Here is a 16,272-nt window from a genome sequence, read left to right as displayed (position 1 = left end):
TGGCAGGAGATCATTTGATGAATTAGAAGCAGGTTTAGGGGTCTAAAGAGAACCTGTTAGCCTGGACCATCACTGAATGCTTTGAGAATGTGAAGATGACATTCACAAATGTATATAGATTTTTTTTAATTTATTGGATGCAAACTTTCTTTTAATTATTTCTTCTATACATGCACACATTTTTCTAAAGGCAAGATTTGGGACAGCATTCAATGGAAAACATCTTTGCTGTAATAGCAGTGGAGTGAACCGTGCATGATAAATTTGAGCCCTAGGCCTGGAGAATAAAGGTGTGAGAGCAGTCAGTTGGCCCAGAGAGACTGAAGCATCTTCTCTGCTGTGCAGCTTATTTGGATGGAGAGTGAGGGTGGGGCTCTGTGAGCACGTGCAGGATGTTTGGTACAGGATGGAGAGTGAGGGTGGGGCTCTGTGAGCACGTGCAGGATGTTTGGTACAGGCAAGGCTCTGTTTCCTGTTTTGACACAGAGAACACTGGAGACAAACAGAGAATATACTTGCTCACAGAAGCTTTAAGTTCTCAGATGACCCTACCTGTCAGATTATAATAACCGGTTGCCGCTCATCTGGTGGGCACTGTGTTTTCCGTTCGTTACCTTATTTGAGCTCACAGTAGCCTTAAAAGGTAAGCAAATCTTAGAAAATCTGTTGACTTTCCCTAAGACCCTCACTAGTGAGAGTACTTGAATCTACACCAAGGCATGCTAGATTCCAGAACATGCTCTCAAGTCTCTGTTCTCAGTGTCATTCAGTATTGTAGACAAGGTAGTGGCCAGGGGTTGCCGTGGGAAGAAAGGGTAAATGAGATGCATCCTGCGAGCTTACACAGACAGGGCTGTGCGCTTGTAATAACTTCGTAGGGATGAAAGCAATGGCTCTGACCAGAGGTAGTGCAGCAAGGTTGACAAAAGAGCACACGCCCTGTTAGAATTCAGATGGAGAGAAATAAGTTATCCAATGGCCCCAGGGTCAACGCACATTCCAAAGGCATTCCAAATGAAGCAGCAATGAAGAGTTGTTTAATAGTGTAACTTGGAAACTATTGCTCCTCCCCTAGGCTTCAGAGGGACCCTGGAAGGTAGGGTTGTCTCAGTCATTAGTGGGCACCATTTTCCAAGAGCAGATAGCTGAGCTGTATGGAAAGCAGACCACAGTTGCTGGTATTTATGAGCAAGTTTAGTGAGGGGAAGTCTTGGGACATAGCTGAATCACAAAGTTTATTAGTGTTCAAAGTGGGATGAGAAACCACTTCTGTGGTTTTCTATTTTAATAGTCCTTGGATTCTATTGTTTGTTTGTTTGTTTGTTTGTTTGTTTGTTTGTTTTTCAAGACAGGGTTTCTTTGTGTAGCTTTAGCTGTCCTGGAACTCACGCTGTAGGCCAGGCTGGCCTCGAACTCACAGAGATCTGCCTGCCTCTGCCTCCCAAATGCTGGGATTAAAGGCGTGCACCACCACCATCTAGCCTAAATTTTCTAACATATTCCTGTCCTTGTCCCCAACAACTGTCAAAACAAACCTGCAAGTGTATTTTTGCTTAGTGTTTATATGTGTGTATACACATGTACATATATCTGTTTTTAACTGTAATCTAACTTCCTGCTTATGTAATTTATACTAGAAGATTGTAAAATTACTTTTGACTTGCTTCATGATGAATGCTATTAATTAAATTTTACTTTATAAATTTCCATCTTTAGCAAATGCATTGCTTTAAAATTTTTTTTTAAATTGCATCTATTTATTTTGTGAGTATATATGGGTTTGGGTACATACATGCCATAGCACATGTGTGAAAGTCAGTTCTCTCTTTGCACCAGGCTGGTCTGAGGGAACAAGCCTTAGAACTTGCTCTGTAGAGCAGGCTAGCTCTACATAATGATCTCTTCCTCTTAGGTTGTTGGGATTAAAACCGTGGACTAGCATGACGAGTAAACATGCATTACTGTTTTAGGATAATTTTAGTTCTGTTTATTAACACAATGGTATGAAAGGTTATGAGTTTAGTAAGTACCTAAGGCAGGAAAAAAAAAAGTGGAAGTTCTGACATTGTCCTACTTTCCCCTGTATAAATGCCATTTTGGAAAAGGTCGAGAGTAGAGGGAGGGCCATTCTTTAGTGTAAGGCTGCTGCTAATTGGAAACTAAATATCTATAATCATTTCATTGTAATTGAAAGGGAACATTTATATATAAGATCCCTTTTGGTAACATAAAACCCTATAACACAGGGTGTGAGTTGGGGCTGGGGACAGACTAGGAAGCTTCAAAATAATAGCTGTGCAATGTGAAATCATTTGCTAATTGCAAAGCATTTTCAAAATATTTTCTTTGTTGAATGAACTTCTGTCCCTATAGGCCAAGACAGATATTCTACTGTGTTTACCAATTACAGGTTAAATATTTAATTGTTTTAAAGGAAATAAGTAAGAAACTGGGTGAGTTGTCAGAGCCAAGTTAAAAGCTGGGAAGGAACTCACAGGTACCAACTGAAGCCTTGGCTGCCCTTCCCGTGTGTCCCGTCTGTGTCGTGTGCTGATAGGCTGACTGTGGTTTCCACTCAATGTCTACTCTTTCTCTCCTCTGTTGCCCTGTGTCCCAATCCGCCATTCTGTTCATACAGAAATGATTTTGTGTGTGTGTGTGTGTGTGTGTGTGTGTGTGTGTGTGTGAGAGAGAGAGAGAGAGAGAGAGAGAGAGAGAGAGAGAGAGAGACAGAGACAGAGACAGAGACAGAGAGCGAGCGAGCGAGCCGTGGTGAGTGTGAAAGTTAAGATGACAGCTTTGTGGAGTTTGTGAGTTTATGAGTTCCAGGTTACTAAGCATATGTGAAGGTGTCTTAACTGAGCCATCTCTCTGGCTCCAGAAATTACATCTGGTTTTATTCTTCTAATAAGGCACATCCTGAAATATTATAAACATTTCTTCCCATGACTACCCCTCTGTCTCTTTCACCTCCATGGCCATGGCCCCAACAGACCATATACAAATTCTTCTTAGCGCACTGTTTGCTGTTGAGGAAAGTTAAGAGGCCATCTCTTTGTCAGGTAGAACTCCTATCTTCTGTGCTTGCCTTGGCATCTAAGACAGCTCTGCAATCGAGTTGCTTTTCTAAGTGGATGAAGTAGCATGGAGTCTAGAGATGTCTAGTAAAGAACTTACTAAGCTCAGACCTTGCCAGATTGGTCTTCTTATAATCTGTGTTGTCTTCAAAACCTCTCTCAGCTTTACAGTCTCACTCAGCAAAATGGTGTGGCCTCTCAGGAGCTAAGTGTTTACAATGTTAGGAAGCCCTCAGCTGCCTGCCTTCCCTGTGCTCTGCAAAGCATCACAAAATGCCACTTGTCTCTGGCTGTCCCTTGCTTACTTCCCACTCTTTGCCTGAGCCAGCCCAGTGGTGAGGATATGGAGCCTTGGGGTTCATGTCTTGCCCTCTTAGAAGTAATGTTGCCTGCCATTTGTCATGCTCCTCAGTGTGGCCTCCCATCATCCTGTCAGTTCTTTAGCCTTAATGTCAGTACCTGAGTCATCCAGAAACATCTGCGTGTCTCCTGAGCCTTCCTGCCCTTGCTTTATGTTCTACTATTGTTCTTGGCTCTGGCACCAACTAGAACCATGCTTTCCTGCCTCTCTGTCTTTCTCTTCTCCCTCTTGTAGCCACAACACTAAAATCACTTGGTTACCGTTCTCTCTGCACTTGAGCCTTGGTTTTGCTTCTTGTTTCAAATGTGCATCTCATCTTTCCAGACAGCATACAGGCTGCCCAGAGATAGTCTTGCTGTTGACGACACGTAACACAGCACTTTCTGCTTTTCATAGGCGTCCGGGTAATATTTGTTCATCATTGAGAATCAAGTCAGTTTTGCTATCACCTGTTATCTTTTTTCCCTGTGATAGAATTATATATGCTAGTGTTATTTTTAGCAAAAGCAATGTAAACTATGAAACTTATACAAATACAAAGAAAAGCATCATTTGAATAAAGAAAATATATGAACAATCATTCCAAATGAGGTATTGGTCCTGTAAATAAACATATGCAAGATACAGATGTTCTAGCAAGCATTGAATCATATTATGTTTTATTCCTACCCAGGTGTGGTCGCTCACCTATTTACCGCTCCCGGGAAATGGCAGCTCGTGCGTTGGTCCCCTTCATTATGATAGACCAAATACCGAGTACCCTCTGTGCTCTACTGAACTCACTCCCCAACAGCACTGACCAGTGTTTCCGACAAAACCACATTCATGGGACACTTCTGCAAGTAAGTACAACAGCTCTGTGTGACTTCCATAGAGCACCACAAGATGAACTTCTGATTCTTGTGTGTTCTTAGCACGTGAACACTTGATACATAGGCTTTTAAGTTTATCTGTATAACTTATTTATTTCTACTTCTTAACAGCTATATACCTCTCAAATATTACTTCTTGCACCTCAAGTATGAACATACACTGATTTGGCAGATTATCCTGTGCACTAAACTCTGCAACATGCTTTTTCATCAAGTATTCCTATAGAACATTCTGGTCATTCCGTACCCAACGTTGTGACAGTTTGAATGAGAAATGTTACCCAGAGTCTCAGGTATTCAAATGCCTGCTCCTCAGTTGGTGGCACTGTTTGGGAAGGTTGACTCACACCATTTCCAGTTTACCCTCTCTGCTTCCCACTTGTGGTTCAAGATATAAATCGTCAACGTCTGTTCCTGCCTTCTGATGCCTTCATTTTGCCATCAAGGACTCTTAACTCTCTGGAACCATCAGCTCACATAAACTCTTCTAGTCATTGCCTTGGTCATAGTATTTTATCAAAGCAATAGAAAACCAAGCCTTCAGGCTGGCTTTTGTTTTAACTAAATACGGGATTTTATTGTTCTTTTTACTTAAGAATAAGAATGAGAACTAATTGGAACTGTCCTATTAAAAAAGACCCAGTAACCTGGTAATGGGTAGTGTTGGTAAGATCCGCTGATCACATGGCTGTGGGGATATTCACCTTGGATGGATGGGAACGGATTTAGATTCCATATCATGCTGCTTGATTAGAAGCAGAATGAGAGTTGGCCCTGAGCTCCCAGGACATACTGTAAACCTGAAGTCTACACTACTGCCATGGGGGACTGTGTGAAATGGTTCACAGTGTGCAATTCCAGAGATGGACTGCCTGGTTCTGTATCAGATATGCACCCTGACCCATGATATAAACAAACATATGCCCGAAGGTGAAACGTAAGGTAGATCTGTGGTTTCGTCTTCATGGCTTGGTTGTTTATATATTCAGTAAAGATTTATTGAATACCTACTATATGCTATTGTGTCATCGTCAGAACAGTAAGTCTGACAACATCAAGACCAGAAAGTAGACAGTCCCAATGGAGCGTGCTAGGTGACGGGTGACACATGGCAGGGCCATCAGTTTAAAGTGGAGAAATCAGGGCCAGCACCACAGGGCAGGTAGCAGTTAACAGAGGCTGACAGTAGTTAATCAGGCATGGGGAAGGAGTTTCTTAGGCAGAGAACATGGTAGTATAAGGTGGAGGGGAAGGTGCCAGCCTGGGAACAGGAAGTTGTGGGTCAGACCAAAGTGCCACCTCAGTGGTTCTCAGCACTTTACCCACTTGAAATTAATGAGGGTACCGAGCAGGCTTTACCTTTCAGTATTTACTTAGACAGTAGAAATGAGAGAATATCAAGACATAAGAACCCAAAGCCATACTCCTTTATCACCGGGGAAGACATTCTCACAATCCTTAAACGCAATAAGCTTAACTGCACATGATGAAGGAAAAGTAAAGGAAGCCACCATCTTAGCATCATTTTAAAGTAGCTTGATCCCATGGGGCTCCTAAAAAGACACACACCCACCCGCCGCCGGCTCTCAGTTCAGAACTGAGTGGGCCTCAGATCCTTTGTGCTTTACAGCTTTCTGTAATTGCTTTTGTTGGGAGGCGAGAAGTGTTGGAGTTCAGAGATGTACTCCCAGGCACCTAGGTGGCCGTCAGAGGGCAGCCCCAGAGGTCAGTCCTCACCTTCTTCCTTGTTTGAGAGGCTCTCTGCTCTGTACACCAGGGTGCTGGCCTGCAAGCTTTCAGGGGTTCTTCCCTTCGGGTTGTACCTCCGGATTTTTACCTTTGGACTGGGTATTCATTTTAGGTCCTCATCTTGTATGGCAAGTATTTTACCCACAGTACCATATCTCCCATCTCATGTGGTTCTTATTATAAAGCCTTAAGCATTTAGAGCCTTTGGGTCCTCTCTTCATTCCTATGTTAAAGAGAAGAAGCACAGGTTATCCTAGCCTTGGAAACAGGCCATAAAGGCCCAAAGATCATCATTGGTTTAAATAAAACAAGTTAGGTTTCTTTCTGTCGGTCTATCTGCCTTTCTTTCTTGCTTTCTTTTTTTCATTTTGTTTCTTTTCTTTCTTTTTCTTTTTCTTCCTTCCTTCCTTCCTTGCTTTCTTGCTTTCTTTTTTGTAACAAAAAACAATCTCATAGCATTTATTGTCTCCTGATAATAACACAAGGACTTCTAAAAAATATTAATAAATCTTTCAGACTGTGCTAGCAGAAAACACCTTTAAAACCACTGTACTGCTTTCTCAATTTCTCCCATGCTTGACCATTTCTAGTTGGAAACACTTTCTTCTATATCATTTAGTACAAGGTTCATGTACTCGTCAAAGCCAGTAGCACAACCCTCTGTCAGCACACTGACTTGCGCACAGAGCCACACCTGAATCAAAGACCTATTTTGCAACTTTCTGAAGATCAGGTTGATGGGGCCGTACTGCCACCTTCTGTACCTCATGGCCCTGGTCAAGATACACTGGTGGGAGTCACAGGGACCACCACAAGAGTAGAAAGGTTGCCTCAGAAATCCCAAGTCAGAGCTGTTGGCCCCCAACTCTGCTGCTGTTTCAAAGGAAACAGACTAGTGACAAGGAAAAGAGCAAAACTGAGTCTTGAAAATGTACACTGTGGGAGTTAGAGTGCCCACAACATGAAAGGTTACAGCCATGCTGCTGGCTGGGTTCTTTCAGCAGTGTAGGTAAGTGGGGCCATTCCTTCCTTTCTCCGCTTGTGCTGGTGGGCCGCTTAGGTGCCTCCTCCATGGCGGGCCCTGGCTGTTGCACCAAAGTGCAAGAAAGGCTTACTGGGGGAGGGAGTCACAGTGTGGGGGCTGGGTGTTCACTGTGTGGTTGGACAGACCTTGTAGTTCCTAAGGCTACTTCACCTGGTGGGAAAGGAGTCAAAGGTGCTCGGGTCCTTGGGTCTGCAGTGCTGTCAGTGAGCATCTAAAGGGTGGAGACAGGCAGGGAGGAGTCTTCCTTGGTAGATTCTTTACAGAGAGCTGCCTTTGAAGCCAGCAAATACTTGCCTTTGGAAAAGAGATGCTAAGAGCCTGAAAGGAGTGATACTCTCCACGGGACCTTCAGAGCCAGCTAAGTAAACACAAAACTCTTCGGTTTTCGAGAGCAGGAAATCATTTTGTAATCAGAAAACAAATTCTTTCAGAGAATATTTTCTTGAATTATACATTGACTTCTTTGAAGATGTTTACATAAACATATCACACCCCAGAGTGTTTCTTCAGTATACCTTAAAGACAAAAATGTGCTGACCCTTGAGTTTCTGGCTCTGGGAAAGATTCAAATTATAGGGTGTGCATAACTGGGACTTGTGAGTTCCTTTCCTGATCATCCAGAGCCAGAGGCTCAGCGTGACAGTGCTGAGGTGGGTGGAAGTGATGCATGCTGGGAAGGTGAGATATAGTTCAGCAGGTTCTGAAGAGCCCAAGGTAACCACAGGAAGTCTCAGTGGAGGCAGCAGAGCCATGGAGCTTACAGTGATCACTCAGAGCAACACTGGCAGGTCCACCCCTCTGTGAAGTAGAGTGAACTGTTTTACTGCCACAGCTCTTCATGTTAGGAACTTAATGTTATTACTAGGTCACTTGCCCCTCCTAAGAGCTGGCAGTGCCATTCAGAAAGTTCTCTTGTTGAGACCAAGTTTGGCCAACAACTCCAAGGAAAGCTTTGTTCTGATTCTTACGTATTTAACTAACATTTTGATATTTCATAAAGAAGTGTACAGCATCTGAGGGGAGAGTTTGAATTTTGGGTTTGTTCATCCACCACGTCTTTTACTCAAGTTTCTGATGGTATAATATCAAATATAAAAGGTAAAAGAAAGCTTGTTCATAAAGCTCGCAGTTAGATGGAGCTTGTTGGGCGTGAGAAAACCATTTGTGTATTTATTTGAATGGTCTAGACAAGTTTTGTCTTCAATCTAAACAATCACTCTGGTGCCACCGCACCTCGGTGTGAGAGACAAGCAAGCTGCGCTTCCCTAGTAATTGACATCAACTTTGCTTTTCTGTTCAGTTCTTTTTTTCTCCCCGATTTGGAGACTTGATTTCTCCATCTTGAGAATTCTGAGTTCTAAGAGAAAGGGAAAGAGAGAGAGATGTCTTTCCTATCCATGGAGCTCAGAGGCGGGGCTGCCTGCTTGTACAGTACAGTGTATTAACCATACATAGATGACTTTGGATGGCCTAGGACGTCAGCCTAGTTTACCATGGAAGTAAAGGTAACCTTTGATTTTATTCATGCTCAAGCATTCAAGCCTGCAAAGTAGCAAGACTAGAGCCCTTCAGTCATCCACTCCCTTCCCAGTCAAAGGGAGAGGTGTACTTCACTCTAAAGCCCATGGCTCTTTTTATAATGTGCTTCCTCCCTGCAGTTGACAAGAGTAACAGCTTTCATGACTAGGGTAGTTAAGCCAAGAGTCCATCTCTTTTCTTATGTTACCTGTTACTGGTTGATTGGTCTCCTTACATTGAGCGTGTTGTAATTGGTCAACATTGGAACAGAGTCCGCCAGCGTTAGAGATTGTGTGGATCGTTACTAAAGGTCAGGGACTAACATGGAAAAGACTCATCGGACCTTCCCTGCCTCCACTCCTCTCTCTCCCCCTTCTCTTTGTTTTTCTGCATAAGTCTCCTTGCTGGAACACCAGGGTTTTCTCCAACTGCTCAGTCACAGTGCTCACACCCTCTCTTCCTGAGCCTTGGACTTGAGCAGTTCTGGATCTAGGAAGTGGTGAGGCTGCAAGGACATGGTGACGACTGAGTTTAACTCAGCAAACACAGTGTGCCTGCCCTGCTCTAGAGGTGCTGGAAGTCAGGGGAGTAGTTTGCCCCGTGGGGTTTTTTCTCCCAATGTTGAGGGGCTGGGGTTTGAGGTCCAAAGCACACTAAGCTCTCTGTGGGCAGGGGCAGCGGGGTGAGTAAAGCTGGGGTGAAAAACAGACAGCCAGATGACTGTGGACTTGAAAGAAGAAAAAAATGAGGTGGTCTCTGCTTGAGTCAGGATCTCGCAAAGATGGGAGCAGCGGAGTGGGACTGGGTCATCAAGAACAGCTTGAGAACTGAAGGCACAGGGTGATCGCGAATGGCTCTCTAGAAAAGGAAAGCAGAAACCTAGGGAGCAGTAAAGGTGAACCAGTTTGCCTAAGTGTGTAACGCAGCTGCTGGTCAGGGGCTGGGACCAGACACCATCCTTCATTGCTTTCCCTAGACCCCGGCAATAGAAGGAAGGAAAAAGTCCAGGAGACAGACAGCTTTGCCCGAGTACTTACAATTAAATATAATTTAAGAGTTATTTCCATCTTTTAAAAGCATGCGCATTGTAGTCATTCTTTGCTTTAAGAATTTTAATATATTTTCTTATTTCCATATTTCTCAACAGTACAAAATTGTGAAATATAAAATGTTCAAGTTGTCCAGAAATGGCACAGTACTTGACAGGTCCTGTTTGATGATCTGTGTTCGTTGTTGATGATTTTATGCTCAGAAAGTACAATTTCAGACGGAAAAACAAAAGCCTGAAGTGATGGTGACTTCAAAGCTGAGTGGATTACTTGTCTGTGTGGTTTGTTTCCAGACCGACTCAGACATTACTGGAAACACTCTTATTTGTGACTGGTAGTCAGGTTTGCTCTTCCCTCTTGTGGACCTGTGGTCCCTGGAAAGGAGAATCTGCATCTGACAAAGTTGCTCCCCAGTCTGGGAAGGGCTGTGGCCAAGTTTCTCCCATGGTGTGATTGTAATGTGTCAACATCTCTGCAGAGCCTGCAGTTCTCAGACAGCAGGAGTATGGCAGGGAGAGCTGGAGACTGCGGGCAGGCACCAAGCTGGGAGGAGAGGCATCTCTGTTAACGCAGGGGCAGCAGAGCAGTGACTTACTATTGCCTTGATATGAACAGCACTGGGGGGGGGGGGGGGGGGCACTGGGCTCTTCTTAAAAGTTAAAGAAAGACCTAGACCTTGTTAAAATGTACGTTGGCAATATATATTCACTTTTAATTAAAATCCTACTTCCAGGGATAAATTAATCCTTTCCTTATAAACATTCAAAAGCTTTTGTTTGGTGTGTGTTACTTAGAGAACCTCTCCAAGTGTTGGCTCCAGAGCACAGGCTGCCATACATGATTACTGTTGCCCAGCATGCCCTCCCATGGCTTTGCAGTGTTCTGAAAGAAGGCTGGCTAAGTCAGGGCTATGTTGAACTTACAGAAGAGTCACTTCATGTTTCTCCAGGGGTGAGAATGGGGCCAGGAATGGTGAAAAGTAAGGAGTAGGCCTCTATTCCCCCTGGCTGCTGAGTAGGATACAGCTATTGAATGACCTACCAATTATTGTGTAACTACAGAGGTCCTTCTGGAAGGTTATGTTATTCCTGGCCTACTGATAAGAAGAAAAAAAATGAGACTGAGAGAGTTTGAGATATTCCTAAAGTTATACAAATTATAAATGGTGGCAAATAGATCAGGGTTTTACTTCTAGGCTCATGTGAAGCTTTTGAGCTGTGCTCTTAACTTACAGTCTGAGACTGTATGTACTATGCTGTATACACTGTACTCCAGTGTGTGAGTGTGTGTGTGTGTGTGTGTGTGTGTGTGTGTGTTTGCCACTGTTATACTGTACTATAGAATACTACTTCTGTGAATGAGGAAAAGAAAGTTCTCAGAAAAACCAGTCACTGTGGGGACTTCAGGGTCCCACTAGGGAAACTGGCATTGTTGGGTTATTCAAGCACTATTGATTAGTGCCAGCTTTGTGTTAAGTTGACACATCAAAGAAAAGAGAGATCCTTGCTCAGGAGCATTAACTCTCGGGGATGGGGGTGTAGCTGAGTTGGCAGAGTGCTTTCCTAGCATGCTCAGAGCACTGAATATCTCAGCACATGGAAGCTAGAGACAGGAGGATAAGTTCAGGGTCATCTTAGCTACATAGTGAGTTCAAAGCTAACGTGGGCTACATGTGACCCTGTCTCAAAATCCAACAAAAACAAAAAGATCAGCTTTCATGGAGCTAATATTCTTATAGCAGGGCAGTAGTGGGGGAAGTAAAATAATAGATAATAGCATACTACTATAACTTACAGTCCATAATGTAGGTGAATTATGTATGTTCTTGGAAGCTACTAATTGCTTTGGCCCTAAAGATCAGACAGAATAGAGGAGTCAGAGTAATGGGAGCAAATAGTGAAGGGTCAGAATAGTCACTGTTGGAGGGATAGTGTTTGAAACTGGAGGGGGTCTAGAAAGTGAATATGTTTTCTTCTCAAATTGCACGGGTCACATAGGTTTGTAAGCAGGTATGCCAGATATGTGTCAGAAACTATCTTTTCCATAGACAAGGACCAACAAAGTGGACTTAATGGATGAACAAGACTAGAAAGGACGCCCTATTTTAGAAGCACCTAAAATGAATTCCCTCTGGGATCAGAGTCAGGCTTGTCTCGGATCCGGAAAAGAACAGTGACTGTTGTACCACTTCCTCTGTCCTCCTGCGAGGCCTTTCACGTGCTGCCTGTACCTGGGCTTGTGAGGTAGATGGAGAGTGAAGTGGGGAATAGCTCTGCTTTTACTTAGTGAATTTTTATTGAGTAGTTTTTAAGTATAAACCGTTGTGCTAGGTACCATGGAAAATACAAAGAAAAGTTTATTTATAACATGGCCCCCACCCTCAAGAAGCTGTGATCTTCCCTGAAAAAGAAGCTGTCAACTTTGCAAGCTACACAGCAGAAGTTATGTGGCAGCATATGATATGTGCCAAAGGAATGCCATAGTCACCATCTGAGGTGAGGCGGGATGGGTTGGAGTGAGGGCGAAGACGTCAGAAACTTTGGGGCTTAGGGTAAACCAGCGTAAGACACCATTTGCATGGGGACCATGTGCTTGGCCTCGAGGAGATGAAGATAGGAGGGAAGGTATTTGTCAGCATGTGAAACACTAAAAATGATACAAGCCTTTGAGCTTAAAAAAAAAAAAAAAAAAAAGCTGTTTTAAGCCAGGTGTGGTGGTGCACGCCTTTAATCCCAGCACTTGGGAGGCAGAGGCAGGCGATTTCTGAGTTCGAGGCCAGCCTGGTCTACAGAGTGAGTTCCAGGACAGCCAGGGCTACACAGAGAAACCCTGTCTCGAAAAACCAAAGAGAGAGAGAGAGAGAGAGAGAGAGAGAGAGCGAGAGAGCGCTGTTTTAGGAAAATTAATGTACATTGAAACAACAGTAGATCATGTGATGCTTCCTACTAGCCTGCTGAGAGTGCACCTGAGAGTGTGTCAGTTCTGAGAGTGCACCTGAGAGTGAGTCAGTTGTGAGAGTGCACCTGAGAGTGTGTCAGTTCTGAGAGTGCACCTGAGAGTGTGTCAGTTGTGAGAGTGCACCTGAGAGTGTGTCAGTTCTGAGAGTGCACCTGAGAGTGTGTCAGTTGTGAGAGTGCACCTGAGAGTGAGTCAGTTGTGAGAGTGCACCTGAGAGTGTGTCAGTTCTGAGAGTGCACCTGAGAGTGTGTCAGTTGTGAGAGTGCACCTGAGAGTGTGTCAGTTCTGAGAGTGCACCTGAGAGTGTGTCAGTTCTGAGAGTGCACCTGAGAGTGTGTCAGTTCTGAGAGTGCACCTGAGAGTGTGTCAGTTCTGAGAGTGCACCTGAGAGTGTGTCAGTTCTGAGAGTGCACCTGAGAGTGTGTCAGTTGTGAGAGTGCACCTGAGAGTGAGTCAGTTGTGAGAGTGCACCTGAGAGTGTGTCAGTTGTGAGAGTGCACCTGAGAGTGTGTCAGTTCTGAGAGTGCACCTGAGAGTGAGTCAGTTGTGAGAGTGCACCTGAGAGTGTGTCAGTTCTGAGAGTGCACCTGAGAGTGTGTCAGTTGTGAGAGTGCACCTGAGAGTGAGTCAGTTGTGAGAGTGCATCTGAGAGTGTGTCAGTTGTGAGAGTGCACCTGAGAGTGAGTCAGTTGTGAGAGTGCACCTGAGAGTGTGTCAGTTGTGAGAGTGCACCTGAGAGTGAGTCAGTTCTGAGAGTGCACCTGAGAGTGAGTCAGTTCTGAGAGTGCACCTGAGAGTGTGTCAGTTCTGAGAGTGCACCTGAGAGTGAGTCAGTTGTGAGAGTGCACCTGAGAGTGAGTCAGTTGTGAGAGTGCACCTGAGAGTGTGTCAGTTGTGAGAGTGCACCTGAGAGTGAGTCAGTTGTGAGTTGCTGCTACACAGAGTGCACCTGAGAGTGTGTCAGTGGTGAGAGTGCACCTGAGAGAGTGTCAGTTGTGAGTTGGTGCTACACAGAGGGTCCTTTAGTCAGCCCCGCCCTCACAGGAGCCAGGGTCCCTCCCGAAGGTTCCCCAGGAGAGATCCTGCCTATCAGCTCCCTATCCTGCGCACCTGGTTTGTTTGGAATTACATCCTTTCCCTCAGACTCCATCAGAAACTCAATGAATCTAGAAGAGAACACTGTTACACTGTCTCACACAAAGAACTCTTTGACCATTCCAAGGGGAGAGTTTGAAGTTCATAAAGTGAAAGGAGACACAGGATCCACCCAGATAGAATAATCTCTTACTTTTGCAAGGTCATTTTTCATCTCCATCTTGCCAGCTCCTCCCAGTCCTTCCATTGTTATTGTTTTGAGACATTTCATTACTCAAGATAATTCTGAGTATACTTCAGAAATCTATCAGAACAAAGGAGCACACTGTCTACAGTCTGGAGCTGTCGTTTCCTAGTATTCTTATCAAGTAGCTCGTAATATATGGGCCCATTATTTGATGGACATTTGGGGGTGTTTCCTATCCAATAAAAATATTATTTATTGCCTGTTTTTAGAAGATACCACTCTAACAGACAAAGGTAAGAGCTCACTGTTCTTGCTGGTGCGGTACTTGGGGATTACACAGTGTGTCTACTTGCTCTATAGACCTGGGATTCAGTTAGGATGCCAGTTTGTTTGAGTTACTAAGTAATTGATTGGCTTTTGAAAAGCACTGTGGTCGTGAATGCCAAGATAATTTGGCAGTCACCTTAGAGCAGTGCTTCTCAGCCTTCCTAATGCTGCATCACTTTAATACAGTTCTTCATGTGATGGTGACCCCCAAACATAAAAGTATTTCCTTCCTACTTCATAACTGTAATTTTGCTACTGTGATGAATTGTAATGTAAATATCAGATATGCAGGCTATCTGATCCGTGAGCCATAAAGAGCTCTGCCCTGGAGGCTTGCAGTAAAGTGAGCTCAGGGACCCAAAGAAAGATGCGAGGGGACGCAGACCATCCTGATCTAAAGCACGTGGCGGTCGGAACCCTCTTCGTTACTGCACTACTGCTGTGTTTATCCCCTTCACCTGATCGTCTGCCTTTTGTTATAAACCTTTGTTCCATGGTACCTGTGGGTTCCCTCCATTATTCTGTGGGACAAGATAGGGTACAGCTCTCTTAAGTACTCATGCTCATGGAAACTCCACTCCTGACCTAGGGACAGTCTGTGGCTCAGCAGCCTACATGAACTCTGTAAAGGCAATGAGAGAAAATTTAGGACTGGAAATCCCAGTGGAAACTGCAGATTTCGCTCCTTGCCTCACTCCTCAAGCTCCTCCTATCCACACATACAAAGGTGCTGTGAGCATCCAAGCCAGTTCCTTTTAAAGTTTTAAACTTAACTTCCTGTCCTGTCCCAACCTGCCTGTGATCCACTTGAACCATGTTTTCTTGAAACTGAAGTTTGCCCTCCCCAGACTCAGGAGCTCAGTACTTTTCTAAATCCAGAGAAAGCTTTGGAAAAAGAACAAATAGTTAGAATTTTCTCACTTCCTGTGCTTGAAGCCTGGATGCACTGCTGGGTCTGAGTAACATCTGTCTCACTGCACCTCTCCGGGGATGCAGGTGGGAACCATGTGGGTACATCTCTTGAACACCTACCTAGTATGTTTGTACATATAAGCTACAGTCCTCTAACACTGCATATGATGGGAGGTGTGCTACATACACATAGTATAATTGAGCTTTTATTTTGGATCAACTCATGTTTTGGAAAACTTCATGTAAATGAGGTTATAATTGACAACTTCCATGTGCTGTCTGACGGCCTAAACCCCACTATTCAAGCCTCTAAAGACTTGGTTGGTGTAGGGAATGAGAAGCGTTTTACATGCAAGTCTGTGCTCATTTATGGCAGACAGTCTTCTCTTTCTTGTACAAGAGTTTCTGCTACACAATATCAATATCAGTTCCTGGTTAATAATTGATTGCTTTCAATACTGTTCTTAGACTGGAAAGCAGTATTCATTGGTTAGTTTATTTGAGAAAAACATTAAGTCATCAATGGTTTAGGCCTCGATTCTTAAAAAATCTCTTTTGAATAAGGGTTTTTAAATGTTTTAACGTCTCCTAGCCCACCACCCAGCAGAGGTGGTGGTAAGGAAAGGTTAACAGAGCAAAGGGGGCTGTGGTCCTGCTCAGAAATAGTTCTTTGCAGCATATCCAGTCTGTTTTTTATCAGGATATTAGCAGTACAGTTTACACGAATCAGCAGCAGCAACAGCAGCTCGATCCACTTGGAAACACCATTGTTGAATCAGTAACAAGCGGACTCGGAAACATCCTTTATGAATCAGCAATTGCAGGTTGATCTAGAAGAAACTGCAAGACTCTGCCAACTGGCCCAAATCCGCAGAAGCAGCAAGAAGCTGCCAGAACACCACCACCACAAGTTTTTTGGTGCTTTTTTCCTCTATAGAGTCATGACAGATGGTGACTAACAAAGAATGGTAAGGTATACCGATGCCACCCAGCATCATCAGTGAAGATCAGCACCAGCAAAGCCCAATGCTGACCAGCAAAGAATGCAAGGGGGACCAATGCCATCCAGTGTTGTCCACTGCCCATTGGGCTATATTTATATATTTTTTAACATCATGTGTT

The 16,272-nt window shown here is 44.1% G+C and overlaps 1 protein-coding gene across 8 annotated transcripts in view; it reads left to right on the top strand.

Moving 5' to 3' along the window:
• Thada (thyroid adenoma associated) overlaps positions 1-16,272 on the top strand; it is a 276,191-nt gene that overhangs the window by 152,080 nt on the left and 107,839 nt on the right. For all 8 annotated transcript variants that reach the window (XR_003952120.1, XR_003952121.1, NM_183021.3 and 5 more), the window contains exon 29: positions 4,112-4,280. Coding sequence is in view for 6 of the 8 variants with exons in the window: in NM_183021.3 (NP_898842.2) it covers positions 4,112-4,280 (169 nt within the window). In the remaining 2 variants the exon portion in view is untranslated. The remainder of the gene's footprint in view (positions 1-4,111; positions 4,281-16,272) is intronic.

The sequence above is a fragment of the Mus musculus genome, chromosome 17, assembly GCF_000001635.26.
Source record: "Mus musculus strain C57BL/6J chromosome 17, GRCm38.p6 C57BL/6J".
Lineage (NCBI taxonomy): Eukaryota > Metazoa > Chordata > Mammalia > Rodentia > Muridae > Mus > Mus musculus.
The sequence above is the reverse complement of the archived record's forward strand: the minus strand, read 5'-3'. Positions and strand labels throughout refer to the sequence as shown.